Here is a 12,991-nt window from a genome sequence, read left to right on the forward strand (position 1 = left end):
ACCTAACTTCCCAAATATCCAACAACAACAGGTCTGCATACCATTCCAACAGTATTACAGTATTCCAACAAATTACAACATGAATGACAGTAAAATGGTCAGTCATACTAGCATCACAAAACAGCCAATTAAAATTCTGGGATTTATGTACACATTGCGTTAGTTATGAAAATGCATATATGCTCATACCTATGAGACTTTGGAGTGTTAAACAGTTTCAGAAATATTTTTCAAGTTAAAATATGAAATAAATTCATAATGTGATATTTACAGAGAGCACTCTAAGAAAGGCTGTACTAGAGTAATGAATGTTAGCAGACGGTTGATAGGACTAGACTAGATAAGGGCTGAAACATGTAGTTTTGGTTACCTTCCTGTTTTCCAGAAATGACTTCCACATGAGAATCAGAGAAGAGGAAGTTGAAGTAAACAGGGATGTCTGTTCGCAGGTCCTCCAGAAGCGCTTGCTGTTGACTGAGATTATGCAGACACAAAAATCATGACCATCCAAGGTGTGAGATGTCTGAAAGCAGCTAAGGTGTTCAGCAGGTTGTGCTGTACCTTTCTGGCAGGATTCGCATTCCAGCTGTGCAAAGAATGTACAAAGGAGTCTCCTGGTGCTTATTTTTAGGAATGTGTTTGGCTGCAAAGCTCAGAAGTGGGTAGATGTAGTCACTGGCTTTCTCTGGCGTTTTGGCCAATTCCGAGATGCCTGAAAGAAAGAAAGACAATTTTATTTTTTTAATGTGTCTACTGAATACTGAACGAAAGTTACTTTTTAACAGTGGTTAAATGTCAGGTAAGTTACAGTCATAATAATCTTATGCAGGTCCTTCGAGTACATAATGGAGTATAACAAGTTAACACATAAACGAACCAAAGCCAGCCATCTGAGTACTCCCCAAATATGCAGTAGCATCTACAGTGGACTTCACTTCAGATGATGAGCTACTTCAGGGGTGGCCAAGTTCGGTCCTCGAGAGCCACATTCTGATGAAAGACTCGTGAGCAGACTTTTAATGAGCCTTTCATTGGATTCAGGTGTGTTGGAGCAGGGAGACAACTAAGTGTCAGGAATGTGGCTCTCGAGGACCGAACTTGGCCACCCCTGAGCTACTTCCAAAATTATTTAAACCCCTTCTGATATATATCAGAGATTTAGCATAGGAGTGATACCAGATGCAAGTTTGGGGGGGGGGTGTCTTCAGATTGGAGAAAGTGGGTGTTCTTGTCTTGTGTAAAGGGTGTCTGAACTTGATGACTTCTTCACAAATGCGGTCAGATGTGCTTGGCTATATTTCTCAGCATTCAAGAAGGATTCCTCAATGCTGCTCGTGGCCAAGTCTTTTTTAATGTATACCACGTAAATAGTTTGCTTCGAAGATCCCAAATCTTTTCAGGATTGCTACAATTTGTCTTCATCTTCATCCTCCCTGTAGCTGATTCATTGTGGATCATTTGCTAATCATGTCCCAACTTAAACATGGTTTTTGTTATGGCTGCGATGGAAGCTCTCAGACTGTGTGACAGGGCCCATCTACTTAAGTTTGATGTGGTTTTGGTGATTCTTGAAACCCCCCTTTCCAGTAATGTTCAGCCATTCCGGACTGTGATCAGGGTCAGCTTGGTTAAACTTCTAATCAGATCTCTTCACAACAGAATTTTTTCAGAAGGACATGTCCAAACTTGTCCTCTGGGACGCCGAAACGGAGGTGTTCCTTTGTCTCGCTTCCAAAGCGAATCGGTCGTGACGCGCGAAGAAGCCTCCGCGTGTCTTTCCATGACATAATCTCTTGTTAAAAGTGAAATCTGCCAGAAAATGGCTGATGTCCAGCTCTTGTGATAACCAGAGAAAGAGCACACGACGGTCTCTTATGCACAGAGCCATCAGCTCAGAAATGGTCCGGTGGCTTGTGCCGTGTCGTCGCAGCTCGGAGCGCGGTGCGCTGAGCGTCCTTAAAGCTGTACTAAGAGACCTTATTCTCTGTGAAGCCCGTAAAATTTTCACCGAAAGCCAGATACATTTTTTCGAATAGTTTCCAGGTGCCAGTCTCTAACAGCTTCTGAAAAAATTCTGATGGAAAAAAAACCCCAAATCATTCCGCCATTTCTAGACAATGAAAATCCGACGACGGGGCGGGACCACTCCTTCCACAAGGCGTGCTCACAGGCGAATGACGTCACAGACAGGCGTGGAAAAACTCCCATGCACACAAGGTTTCAAGCTTGTCTGACGTGAAAACATATGAATCAAATCCATATAGTTTAAAAAAAAAAAAAAAGGTATGATACTTTATGGACAGACCTCGTATCTTTGAAATTCTGCAGTGACAGATTATTGGCACTATCATTGTTGGGGTGGTTATTGTGTGGTTATGCATGGAATGAGAGTCTTTCACAAAAACATATAGCCTACAAGCTCACACCTTTAAATAGTTGTAATAATGTAGTGACAAATGAAAAGACACCCATTAAGAAACCAAAGACACTAAAAGAGCTTCTGAAAATGCAAGAATTTGGCCCTGAAAATGGATGTTTAGACCCCAAAAGCACCTTTCCATCACGCATTAGTGCTGAGATAGACGATTCTGTGATTATTGGCAGGCATTTTGTTTTCTACTGATTTGAGACCTTAAACGGCAAAATTAATTGTGACAGACAGGAAAAGAAAATAAATAAATAAATCAGATTCAGCACCCCAAAAATACTTTAGAAAAAAAGTGTCTGCTTTTTCCTCAAAAACATCTACAGGGTTCACTTTTGGTGAAAATGGGCCTAGTCTATCATTCTGATTTAAGCATTTTAGTTGTAAACGAACAACAAATACTATTATAAATAGTGGTAGTAGTATTCTATTACTATGAAAAAATGTCACCACAAGTGGACCTTTAATTGTGTATAACTACCACCAAACAACAGAGCGCGGGAGCTGCGTGAAATAGGACATGTTTATGCATTCTTACTGTCATTTTGCCATGTTATTAGCATTTTGGTGGAAAAAAGTGTTTATTATTAACTGGCATCAATGTTATGTATTTATTCAATCAACTTTCAATCAACTTTTTTTCTTGTATAGCGCCAAATCACAACAAACAGTTGCCCCAAGGCGCTCCACATTGCAAGGCAAGGCCATACAATAATTATGAAACACAGTCTACGTCTAAAGCAACATAACCAAGGGATGGTCCAGGGTCACCCGATCCAGCCCTAACTATAAGCCTTAGCGAAAAGGAAAGTTTTAAGCCTAATCTTAAAAGTAGAGAGGGTATCTGTCTCCCTGATCTGAATTGGGAGCTGGTTCCACAGGAGAGGAGCCTGAAAGCTGAAGGCTCTGCCTCCCATTCTACTCTTACAAACCCTAGGAACTACAAGTAAGCCCGCAGTCTGAGAGCGAAGCGCTCTAATGGGGTAATATGGTACTATGAGGTCCCTAAGATAAGATGGGACCTGATTATTCAAAACCTTATAAGTAAGAAGAAGAATTTTAAATTCTATTCTAGCATTAACAGGAAGCCAATGAAGGGAGGCCAACACGGGTGAGATATGCTCTCTCCTGCTAGTCCCCGTCAGTACTCTAACTGCAGCATTCTGAACCAACTGAAGGCTTTTTAGGGAACTTTTAGGACAACCTGATAATAATGAATTACAATAGTCCAGCCTAGAGGAAACAAATGCATGAATTAGTTTTTCAGCATCACTCTGAGACAAGACCTTTCTGATTTTAGAGATATTGCGTAAATGCAAAAAGGCAGTCCTACATATTTGTTTAATATGCGCTTTGAATGACATATCCTGATCAAAAATAACTCCAAGATTTCTCACAGTATTACTAGAGATCAGGGAAATGCCATCCAGAGTAACGATCTGGTTAGACACCATGCTTCTAAGATTTGTGGGGCCAAGTACAATAACTTCAGTTTTATCTGAGTTTAAAAGCAGGAAATTAGAGGTCATCCATGTCTTTATGTCTGTAAGACAATCCTGCAGTTTAGCTAATTGGTGCGTATCCTCTGGCTTCATGGATAGATAAAGCTGGGTATCATCTGCGTAACAATGAAAATTTAAGCAATACCGTCTAATAATACTGCCCAAGGGAAGCATGTATAAAGTGAATAAAATTGGTCCTAGCACAGAACCTTGTGGAACTCCATAATTAACTTTAGTCTGTGAAGAAGATTCCCCATTTACATGAACAAACTGTAATCTATTAGACAAATATGATTCAAACCACCGCAGCGCAATGCCTTTAATACCTATGACATTGATTGAAGAATCAATCACCGAGGGGAAGGCTGCATGCTAGGAATAAAGGAAAAAACAAATTGGCATTTTGGCAAGGGGGCGTGCAGCCATTATTTCCAGGTTTAGAAAACTCCTGTATACAACCCCTGGCAATAATTATGGAATCGCCGGCGTCGGAGGATGTTCATTCAGTTTAATTTTGTAGAAAAAAAAGCAGATCACAGACATGACACAAAACTGAAGTCATTTCAAATGGCAACTTTCTGGCTTTAAGAAACACTATAAGAAAACAAGAAAAAAAATTGTGGTAGTCAGTAACGGTTACTTTTTTAGATCAAGCAGAGGGGAAAAAATTATGGAATCATGAAAAACAAAAGAACGCTCCAACACATCACTAGTATTTTGTTGCACCACCTCTGGCTTTTATAACAGCTTGCAGTCTCTGAGGCATGGACTTAATTAGTGACAAACAGTACTCTTCATCAATCTAGCTCCAACTTTCTCTGATTGCTGTTGCCAGATCAGGTTTGCAGGTTGGAGCCTTGTCATGGACCATTTTCTTTAACTTCCAAAGATTTTCAATTGGATTAAGATCCGGACTATTTGCAGGCCATGACATTGACCCTATGTCTTTTTGCAAGGAATGTTTTCACAGTTTTCACTCCATGGCAAGATGCATTATCATCTTGAAAAATTATTTCATCATCCCCAAACATCCTTTCAATTGATGGGATAAGAAAACTGTCCAAAATATCAACGTAAACTTGTGCATTTATTGATGATGTAATGACAGTCATCTCCCCAGTGCCTTTACCTGACATGCAGCCCCATATCATCAATGACTGTGGAAATTTACATGTTCTCTTCAGGCAGTCATCTTTATAAATCTCATTGGAACGGCACCAAACAAAAGTTCCAGCATCATCACCTTGCCCAACGCAGATTCGAGATTCATCACTCGAATGAGTGGACACACAGTGGACTCATCTCTGTGCTTGTTCTGTTAGACCTCAGTGCTGCTTTTGATACTGTTGACCATAAAATTTTATTACAGAGATTAGAGCATGCCATAGGTATTAAAGGCACTGCGCTGCGGTGGTTTGAATCATATTTATTTAATAGATTACAATTTGTTCATGTAAATGGGGAATCTTCTTCACAGACTAAGGTTAATTATGGAGTTCCACAAGGTTCTGTGCTAGGACCAATTTTATTCACTTTATACATGCTTCCCTTAGGCAGTATTATTAGACAACATTGCTTAAATTTTCATTGTTACGCAGATGATACCCAGCTTTATCTATCCATGAAGCCAGAGGACACACACCAATTAGCTAAACTGCAGGATTGTCTTACAGACATAAGGACATGGATGACTTCTAATTTCCTGCTTTTAAACTCAGATAAAACTGAAGTTATTGTACTTGGCCCCACAAATCTTAGAAACATGGTGTCTAACCAGATCCTTACTCTGGATGGCATTACCCTGACCTCTAGTAATACTGTGAGAAATCTTGGAGTCATTTTTGATCAGGATATGTCATTCAAAGCGCATATTAAACAAATATGTAAGACTGCTTTTTTGCATTTACGCAATATCTCTAAAATTAGAAAGGTCTTGTCTCAGAGTGACGCTGAAAAACTAATTCATGCATTTATTTCCTCTAGGTTGGACTATTGTAATTCATTATTATCAGGTTGTCCTAAAAGTTCCCTGTAAAGCCTTCAGTTAATTCAAAATGCTGCAGCTAGAGTACTGACAGGGACTAGAAGGAGAGAGCATATCTCACCCATATTGGCCTCTCTTCATTGGCTTCCTGTTAATTCTAGAATAGAATTTAAAATTCTTCTTCTTACTTATAAGGTTTTGAATAGTCAGGTCCCTTCTTATCTTAGGGACCTCATAGTACCATATCACCCCAATAGAGCGCTTCGCTCTCAGACTGCAGGCTTACTTCTAGTTCCTAGGGTTTGTAAGAGTAGAATGGGAGGCAGAGCCTTCAGCTTTCAGGCTGCCCTCCTGTGGAACCAGCTCCCAATTCGGATCAGGGAGACAGACACCCTCTCTAGTTTTAAGATTAGGCTTAAAACTTTCCTTTTTGCTAAAGCTTATAGTTAGGGCTGGATCGGGTGACCCTGAACCATCCCTTAGTTATGCTGCTATAGACTTAGACTGCTGGGGGGTTCCCATAATGCATTGAGTGTTTCTTTCTCTTTTTGCTCTGTATGCACCACTCTGCATTTAATCAGTGATTGATCTCTGCTCCCCTCCACAGCATGTCCTTTTCCCGGTTCTCTCCCTCAGCCCCAACCAGTCCCAGCAGAAGACTGCCCCTCCCTGAGCCTGGTTCTGCTGGAGGTTTCTTCCTGTTAAAAGGGAGTTTTTCCTTCCCACTGTTGCCAAGTGCTTGCTCACAGGGGGTCGTTTTGACCGTTGGGGTTTTTCCGTAATTATTGTATGGCTTTGCCTTACAATATAAAGCGCCTTGGGGCAACTGTTTGTTGTGATTTGGCACTATATAAATAAAACTGATTTGATTTGATCACTGAATATGACTTTCATCCAGTCATCCACAGTCCACGATTGCTTTTCCTTAGCCCATTGTAACCTTGTTTTTTTCTGTTTAGGTGTTAATGATGGCTTTCATTTAGCTTTTCTGTATGTAAATCCCATTTCCTTTAGGCGGTTTCTTACAGTTTGGTCACAGACGTCGCCTCCAGTTTCCTCCCATTCGTTCATTTGTTTTGTTGTGCATTTTCGATTTTTTGAGACATATTGCTTTAAGTTTTCTGTCTTGACGCTTTGATGTCTTCCTTGGTCTACCAGTATGTTTGCCTTTAACAACCTTCCCATGTTGTTTGTATTTGGTCCAGACTTTAGTCACAGCTGACTGAACAACCAACATCTTTTGTAACATTGCGTGATGATTTACCCTCTTAAGAATTTGATAATCCTCTCCTTTGTTTCAATTGACATCTCTCGTGTTGGAGCCATGATTCATGTCAGTCCACTTGGTGCAACAGCTCTCCAAGGTGTGATCACTCCTTTTTAGATGCAGACTAACAAGCAGATCTGATTTGATGCAGGTGTTAGTTTTGGGGATGAAAATTTACAGGGTGATTCCATAATTTATTCCTCAGAACTGAGTGAGTCCATATTTTTTTCCCCTCTGTTTGGTCTAAAAAGTAACCGTTACTGACTGCCACAATTTTTTTTTTCTTGATTTCTTAGTGTTTCTTAAAGCCAGAAAGTTGCCATTTGAAATGACTTTAGTTTTGTGTCATGTCTGTGATCTGTTTTTTTGTTCTACAAAATTATACAACTGAATGAACATCCTCCGAGGCCGGTGATTCCATAATTATTGCCAGGGGTTGTATATCCTGTTCTCCCAGAGGGCCCAGGGCTCTCCACGCAAAATTCTATGGGAATGAGGGGGGTGAGTTGATGTACGAGCATGGCCAGTATCATGTATGTCAGAAAGCCAATTTCAATGAAATGCTTAATTTCATCACAAATAAAAAATATATCACAAATAAAAAATATATCACAAATAACTCACCTGTCCATTTTTGTTCTTTTCTCATTCATTAAATGTATTCCATGTAATTTAATTTAAGGTGGGAATTTAACCAAGTTTCTTCAAAAAAGGGGGTGGGCTGATGCTTGGCACTGGGCTCTCCAACAAGCAGATACAGCATATGTGTGTACTACATATATATCATATCTTTAAAGGGTAATTGCACCTTACTATGCTTTCACGGCACGCCTTGTTAACACACTGTTTCACATTAATGCGTACAAGCTACTCTGATCTGTTACACAGCAGCTCAAATGGAATCAAGTATCCTGTTCAAGAACACCCAAGTGTTAGTAAGTACAGTAGGACAAGTTGTGTCCTTTCACTCTCCAGAATCATTTATCTACCTGGTTGGGTGAACATTTCATTTTGTCCCTACCAACCAGCTTTATTTGTTAAACACTTTAAAACAACCACAAAGGACCAAAATGATGTACAGGAGAAAAAAAAAAAAAGATCACCATAACACACATAATAGTTCACCTAAACAAAAATTGTAAAATAAAATACAAATAAAATTTTAAAAGCCATAAAACATTAGTAAAAATAATGATACAATAAGATAAAATCAAATAAATGAAGCTAATGTCTTAATAGGTGTCAAAGGCCAAGGAGAAGAGATTGGTTTTCAGAAGAGATTTAAAAGCAGAGACATGAGGCCCGTCTAATTTGCTGAGGCAGGTCGAAGATTGTGGAGCCGCAACAGCAAAGGTGCGGTCCCATCTGAGTTTCTGCTTAGTTTTTGTCACATTTAGGTGCAGCTGATCAGATGACCTAAGAGAGCGGGTGGGCTTAATAAGGGTGAAGGAGCTCAAAGAAGTAGGGCAGGGCAAGCACATTCAGGGATTTAAAAGCAAATAATAGAATTTTTAAATGAATCCTAAAATGTATAGGCAGCCAGTGGAGTGGGGCTAAAATGGGAGAAATGTGCCAGTTAAAAGGCATGCAGCAGCATTCTGCACCATCTGGAGACGGGTGATGGAGGACACACTACCCCCACATATAATGCATTACAGTAATCCAGTAGAGTAATAAAAAAAAAGACAAGGATTGCTGTCTTAAAATGTTGCTTGGAGACAAATGGCTTTATTTTGAACAGCTGCCTCAAATAGAAAAATCTTGATTTAACAACTGCCGATATGAGTGTCAAATTTAAGATCAGTGTCCACTTTATCCCCCAGGGTTTGTGATGGTTGGCTTCATATACTTGGCCAAGGAACCCAGATCTAGCAGGGGGTCCCAGTGGTGCCACCAAAAACCATCACTACTGTTTTCCTATTAAAATTTAAAAAGTTCAGAGTCATCCAGGCTTTTATGTCATCAAGATAGTTGACTAATGAAATGAGAGTGTGCATCACTTTTTAAGAGGCACATACATTTGACTGTCATCTGCATAACAGTGGAAAGGAATACCATCCTTCCCAAGTATGGAACCAAGCGGCAGCATATAGAGAAAGAATAGGGCCTAGAACTAAGCCCTGTAGCAGCCCTCACATGAGAGAAGCAGAGGAGAGGACAGAAAGTTTAATCTGTCAAGTATAGCCTGAACCACTCCAGTGCTATTCTCCCAGTGACCAACCACTGCTCCAAGTGAGAGATCAGAATTACATGGTCTACTGTGTCAAATGCAGAATTTAAATCTAAAAGCAAAAGAATACAGTCAGAGTCAGTAGCTATAAAGATATCATTAAAAACTCTTATAAGAACTGATTCTGTGGCGTGTAGGGTTTTAAAACTGGATTGGAAAACATCAAGAATAGTGTGTTCTTTCAGAAAGGTCATTAATAGGGAACCAGAGTCTCGTTTGAACCCCTGCGTGATATCACGGGATTTTACCACTTCGGGGGAGAGCCTGCACAAACACAGCATCACTTCTAATGGAAAAAAAAAATGGTGTACCATTTTGTTTTCAGCTGCAATCACCGAAGCAGTCCCAGTGGAGAAGGGAAGACAAGGCAAATGGGAGAAGTTGTGTCGGTGAGTTTTAGACCTTCACCGAGTAGCTGCGGTCTCTTGCCTGCACAACCGCCTCGACATGTTTGAGCTCTGGGTCATAAACAAACCGCAACACATGTTCACTTTTGACCACATCTTGACTTTTTCTTTGCATTTTCACTTTGTTTGCTGTGTAATTTGGCCAAAAACTCAGAAAGTGCCATGTTTCTGATGGGGACAGATGAGGGCTGCACCGAGAAGTTGAATCACGCTCTTATTTTGCCACTTTAGCACCCACCCTCAACTGAGACTATGGCACCCAATCGACTGTAAACCATCTTCGAGGATATTTCTAAGAAAAGACAGACTGGAGATAGTCCTGAACTGTGGGCTCTAGCCCAGGTTTTTTTTTTTTTTTTTTTTTTTTTTAAATCAGTGGTAGGTCACCTGATTAAAATTTTCAGGGACCACATCTGAAGACAGACTGCTATTAATAACTGCAAGAACAAATGGGCAAAACCTCTTTAAATAGCCAAGGAGGAACAGCATCATTAGGAGAACCTGAGGGCTTCAAATGACCAACAATCTCCTGTAAAAAGGATGGAGTCACAGGCTCAAACTGGTCAAAGGCAGCAGAGCAAGGGACAGAGCTTGAGGGGTCATAAACAGAGGTCAGATAAGAGTCCTAATATAAAAGTCCTTGTCAATAAAGTGAAGAAAATTTTCATAGACAGCAGGGGAGGTCTACACACACTCTGCAGGGCATTAAGAACTCAGTCAGTCTTGAACATGAGGCTCGTGACAGTTTGACATTTTATCAGATAAATGCTTTCTTTTAGCAATTTTCACAGTTGTTTGATAAATACCCTAAAACACAACTGTCTCGTATCAAATTACAACAGCGCTAACCCAGACAAGCCCTTAAGGATTACAGAGTGTCATTTAAGTATGTGCACCTTACCAGGCTTGATTTTCATGACCACCGGTTTGTAGTGTTGATCTCTCATTTGCCTGATGTCCAGCAGGTCATGGGGATTACCATTGTGCCGTGGCCACCAGTAGACAAACATCCTCGAACCACTGCTGCCGCAGTCTACTACCAGGCCATAGTTTAGGTTTGGATTGCTCGTATCTGTTGCTTCCACATCAGTCACCCTTGCCAAGTGCCTTATGAAGAACAAAAATCATTTTAGATTGCCCACATATGTCAAAGTGTTTAGCTCACAGCAGCTATGTGTCACCTGTGGAAGTACTTTTCCTTTCTGATCCAGCTGACATGACCCTTTCCAGTGACGAGGAACAGGTAGAGCAGTCCCACGAGAAAGAGCACAAAGCCTAGGAAAAGCAGCTGTCGTAGTGACGGTATCAAGAGACGAGGGAGAACCTGGGAGGACAGGCTAAAATGCCACGAAGCCGGGAAAAGGCACGAAAAGTTGATCCTACCGACAGACCACAAAAGGGACGTTTCAACCATACACATGGGGAAATGTCAAACATACGACTAAAGTACACCTCATAAGAACAGACAAACCTTCCCATGATTAAAACGGCCTTGGCGTTTGTTTTAGAAAAACCACTGAACTACCCATTGAAGAGAAAGTTCAGAGTTTTTGGCCGACTTCAGCCCGTTTTCGTCTTTTAGCATCCCGACCTTTAATAGAAATTGGGGAAAAAAAAAACAAAACGTTATTTTTAAAACAAGGCGGCTTGTTTTGCATTAAAAAGCTCAGTGTACGATAATTTGCTATTAAACAGAGTTTCTCCCCTCTTGCTGTGTAAAATAAATGGTAGTTTTGACACTTTAAATCGTAAACACATGAAACAGAAATTACACACAGCATTAGCTAACGCTAGCTACTGGGTTTCACGAATGACGAATGTGACTCCTGTAGCTGAAAGTCCGACAGTTTAAATAACATCAACGTAAGCAAATATAAGAAAACATAAGGTGATTTAATCGCCTTATTACTTACTGCGCACAAAGCAAATCCTCCGTTATCTGATACAATACTGACAAACAAGCAGACACTACAGCTCTCCAGCCGTCGTCATTCGCTTGATGACGTGTCCCTCAACCTGTGTTGCCAGATCTTACAATAAAACAAGCACAAATGACTTTGGGAATGATTATTGAAAAATAAAGAATAAAAAAAATTGAAAAAATAAAATGTGATGAATGAGAGATCTGTCCTTAAATGATAGAGTTTTACTGTTGAAGGCCAAAGGAGTCTCCAGATCTGTTTGTTTGTAATGCCTACAGAGAAATCTAAAAAGTTAGATAAAATTGTAATTAACTTTATATTGAGGAATAAAAAACATGACTTAAAAATGATACTTTGTGTAATGCTAAAAACACAGCAGTTTGGAAGTGTTACATTTTAAAATGTTAAATAACTCTTTCAAAGTAAAATGGTTAACCAACTTACTAAATGGTAAAGATTTGGAATACCTTCCCCAAAATATGTTTTTCATTTGATGGGTGAGGCTAAATTCTTACTTAAATGCGATTACAAAATTGAAAAGCTACCTGTAAAGTTGTCCAGCTGCCAGTCTGCTCCCATCAGATCTCAGAAGCTACAGCGGGGTGGCATGGGGCCTGGTTAGTATTTGGATGGGAGACCACTTCAGGCCCACCAAGGGCTGTGGGTGTTTCGCCAAGTAAAACTGGAGTTGCATCAGGAAAGGCATCCGGTAAAAACTTGTGCCAAATGTAGATCTGGCTATATCTGCTGTGGTTACCCCTGAACATACACAGTTGAAAGGACAACAAATAGTATGGAAATGTATTAACCTATATCAAATTTTTATCAAAATTTAATCTACCTGTAACTCCTGAAGAATATGCAGTGATCTTTGATGCTTTAAAAAGAGGTGTGCTGCAACTTTTTCAAGGCACAGTTGCGGACAGATTAGTGACCCTCTCGATACTGATTGGTGACGTTGATATCACCAAAAAGAGATGCTTCAATAAACTGATTTTTGCAGAAGGCAACTCTAACCTCTGGGAGATTCTATTTGTCTTCTTTGTATCTTCTTCTTTACATTAATTGGACAAACTGCTGGACATTATTATCACTTTACCAAGGCGTTGCTAGTCCGGTAGCGTAGATTTACGTCGACGCTACCTGGCTATACCCGCCCGCTGTGCGTAAACAAATTATATCATAGCGCGCAGCCCAAGAACTGTCCGCAGAGGAAAAGATAAAAAGGCGAGAAGTGTGTGTTGTTCCCAATAT

At 40.2% G+C, this 12,991-nt stretch overlaps 1 protein-coding gene across 1 annotated transcript in view; it reads right to left on the reverse strand.

Annotated features, from left to right (window-relative positions):
• The window catches only part of LOC117510323 (ectonucleoside triphosphate diphosphohydrolase 4-like), a 29,667-nt gene extending 17,825 nt beyond the window's left edge, over window positions 1-11,842 (reverse strand). Inside the window, 6 exon segments of the mRNA XM_034169999.1 lie at window positions 371-474; window positions 562-712; window positions 10,717-10,922; window positions 10,997-11,194; window positions 11,287-11,406; window positions 11,729-11,842. Of these exon segments, the coding sequence (XP_034025890.1) occupies window positions 371-474; window positions 562-712; window positions 10,717-10,922; window positions 10,997-11,194; window positions 11,287-11,294 (667 nt within the window). The 5' untranslated portion in view covers window positions 11,295-11,406; window positions 11,729-11,842.
• Window positions 11,843-12,991: the final 1,149 nt, after the last annotated feature.

The sequence above is a fragment of the Thalassophryne amazonica genome, chromosome 5, assembly GCF_902500255.1.
Source record: "Thalassophryne amazonica chromosome 5, fThaAma1.1, whole genome shotgun sequence".
NCBI classification, from domain to species: domain Eukaryota; kingdom Metazoa; phylum Chordata; class Actinopteri; order Batrachoidiformes; family Batrachoididae; genus Thalassophryne; species Thalassophryne amazonica.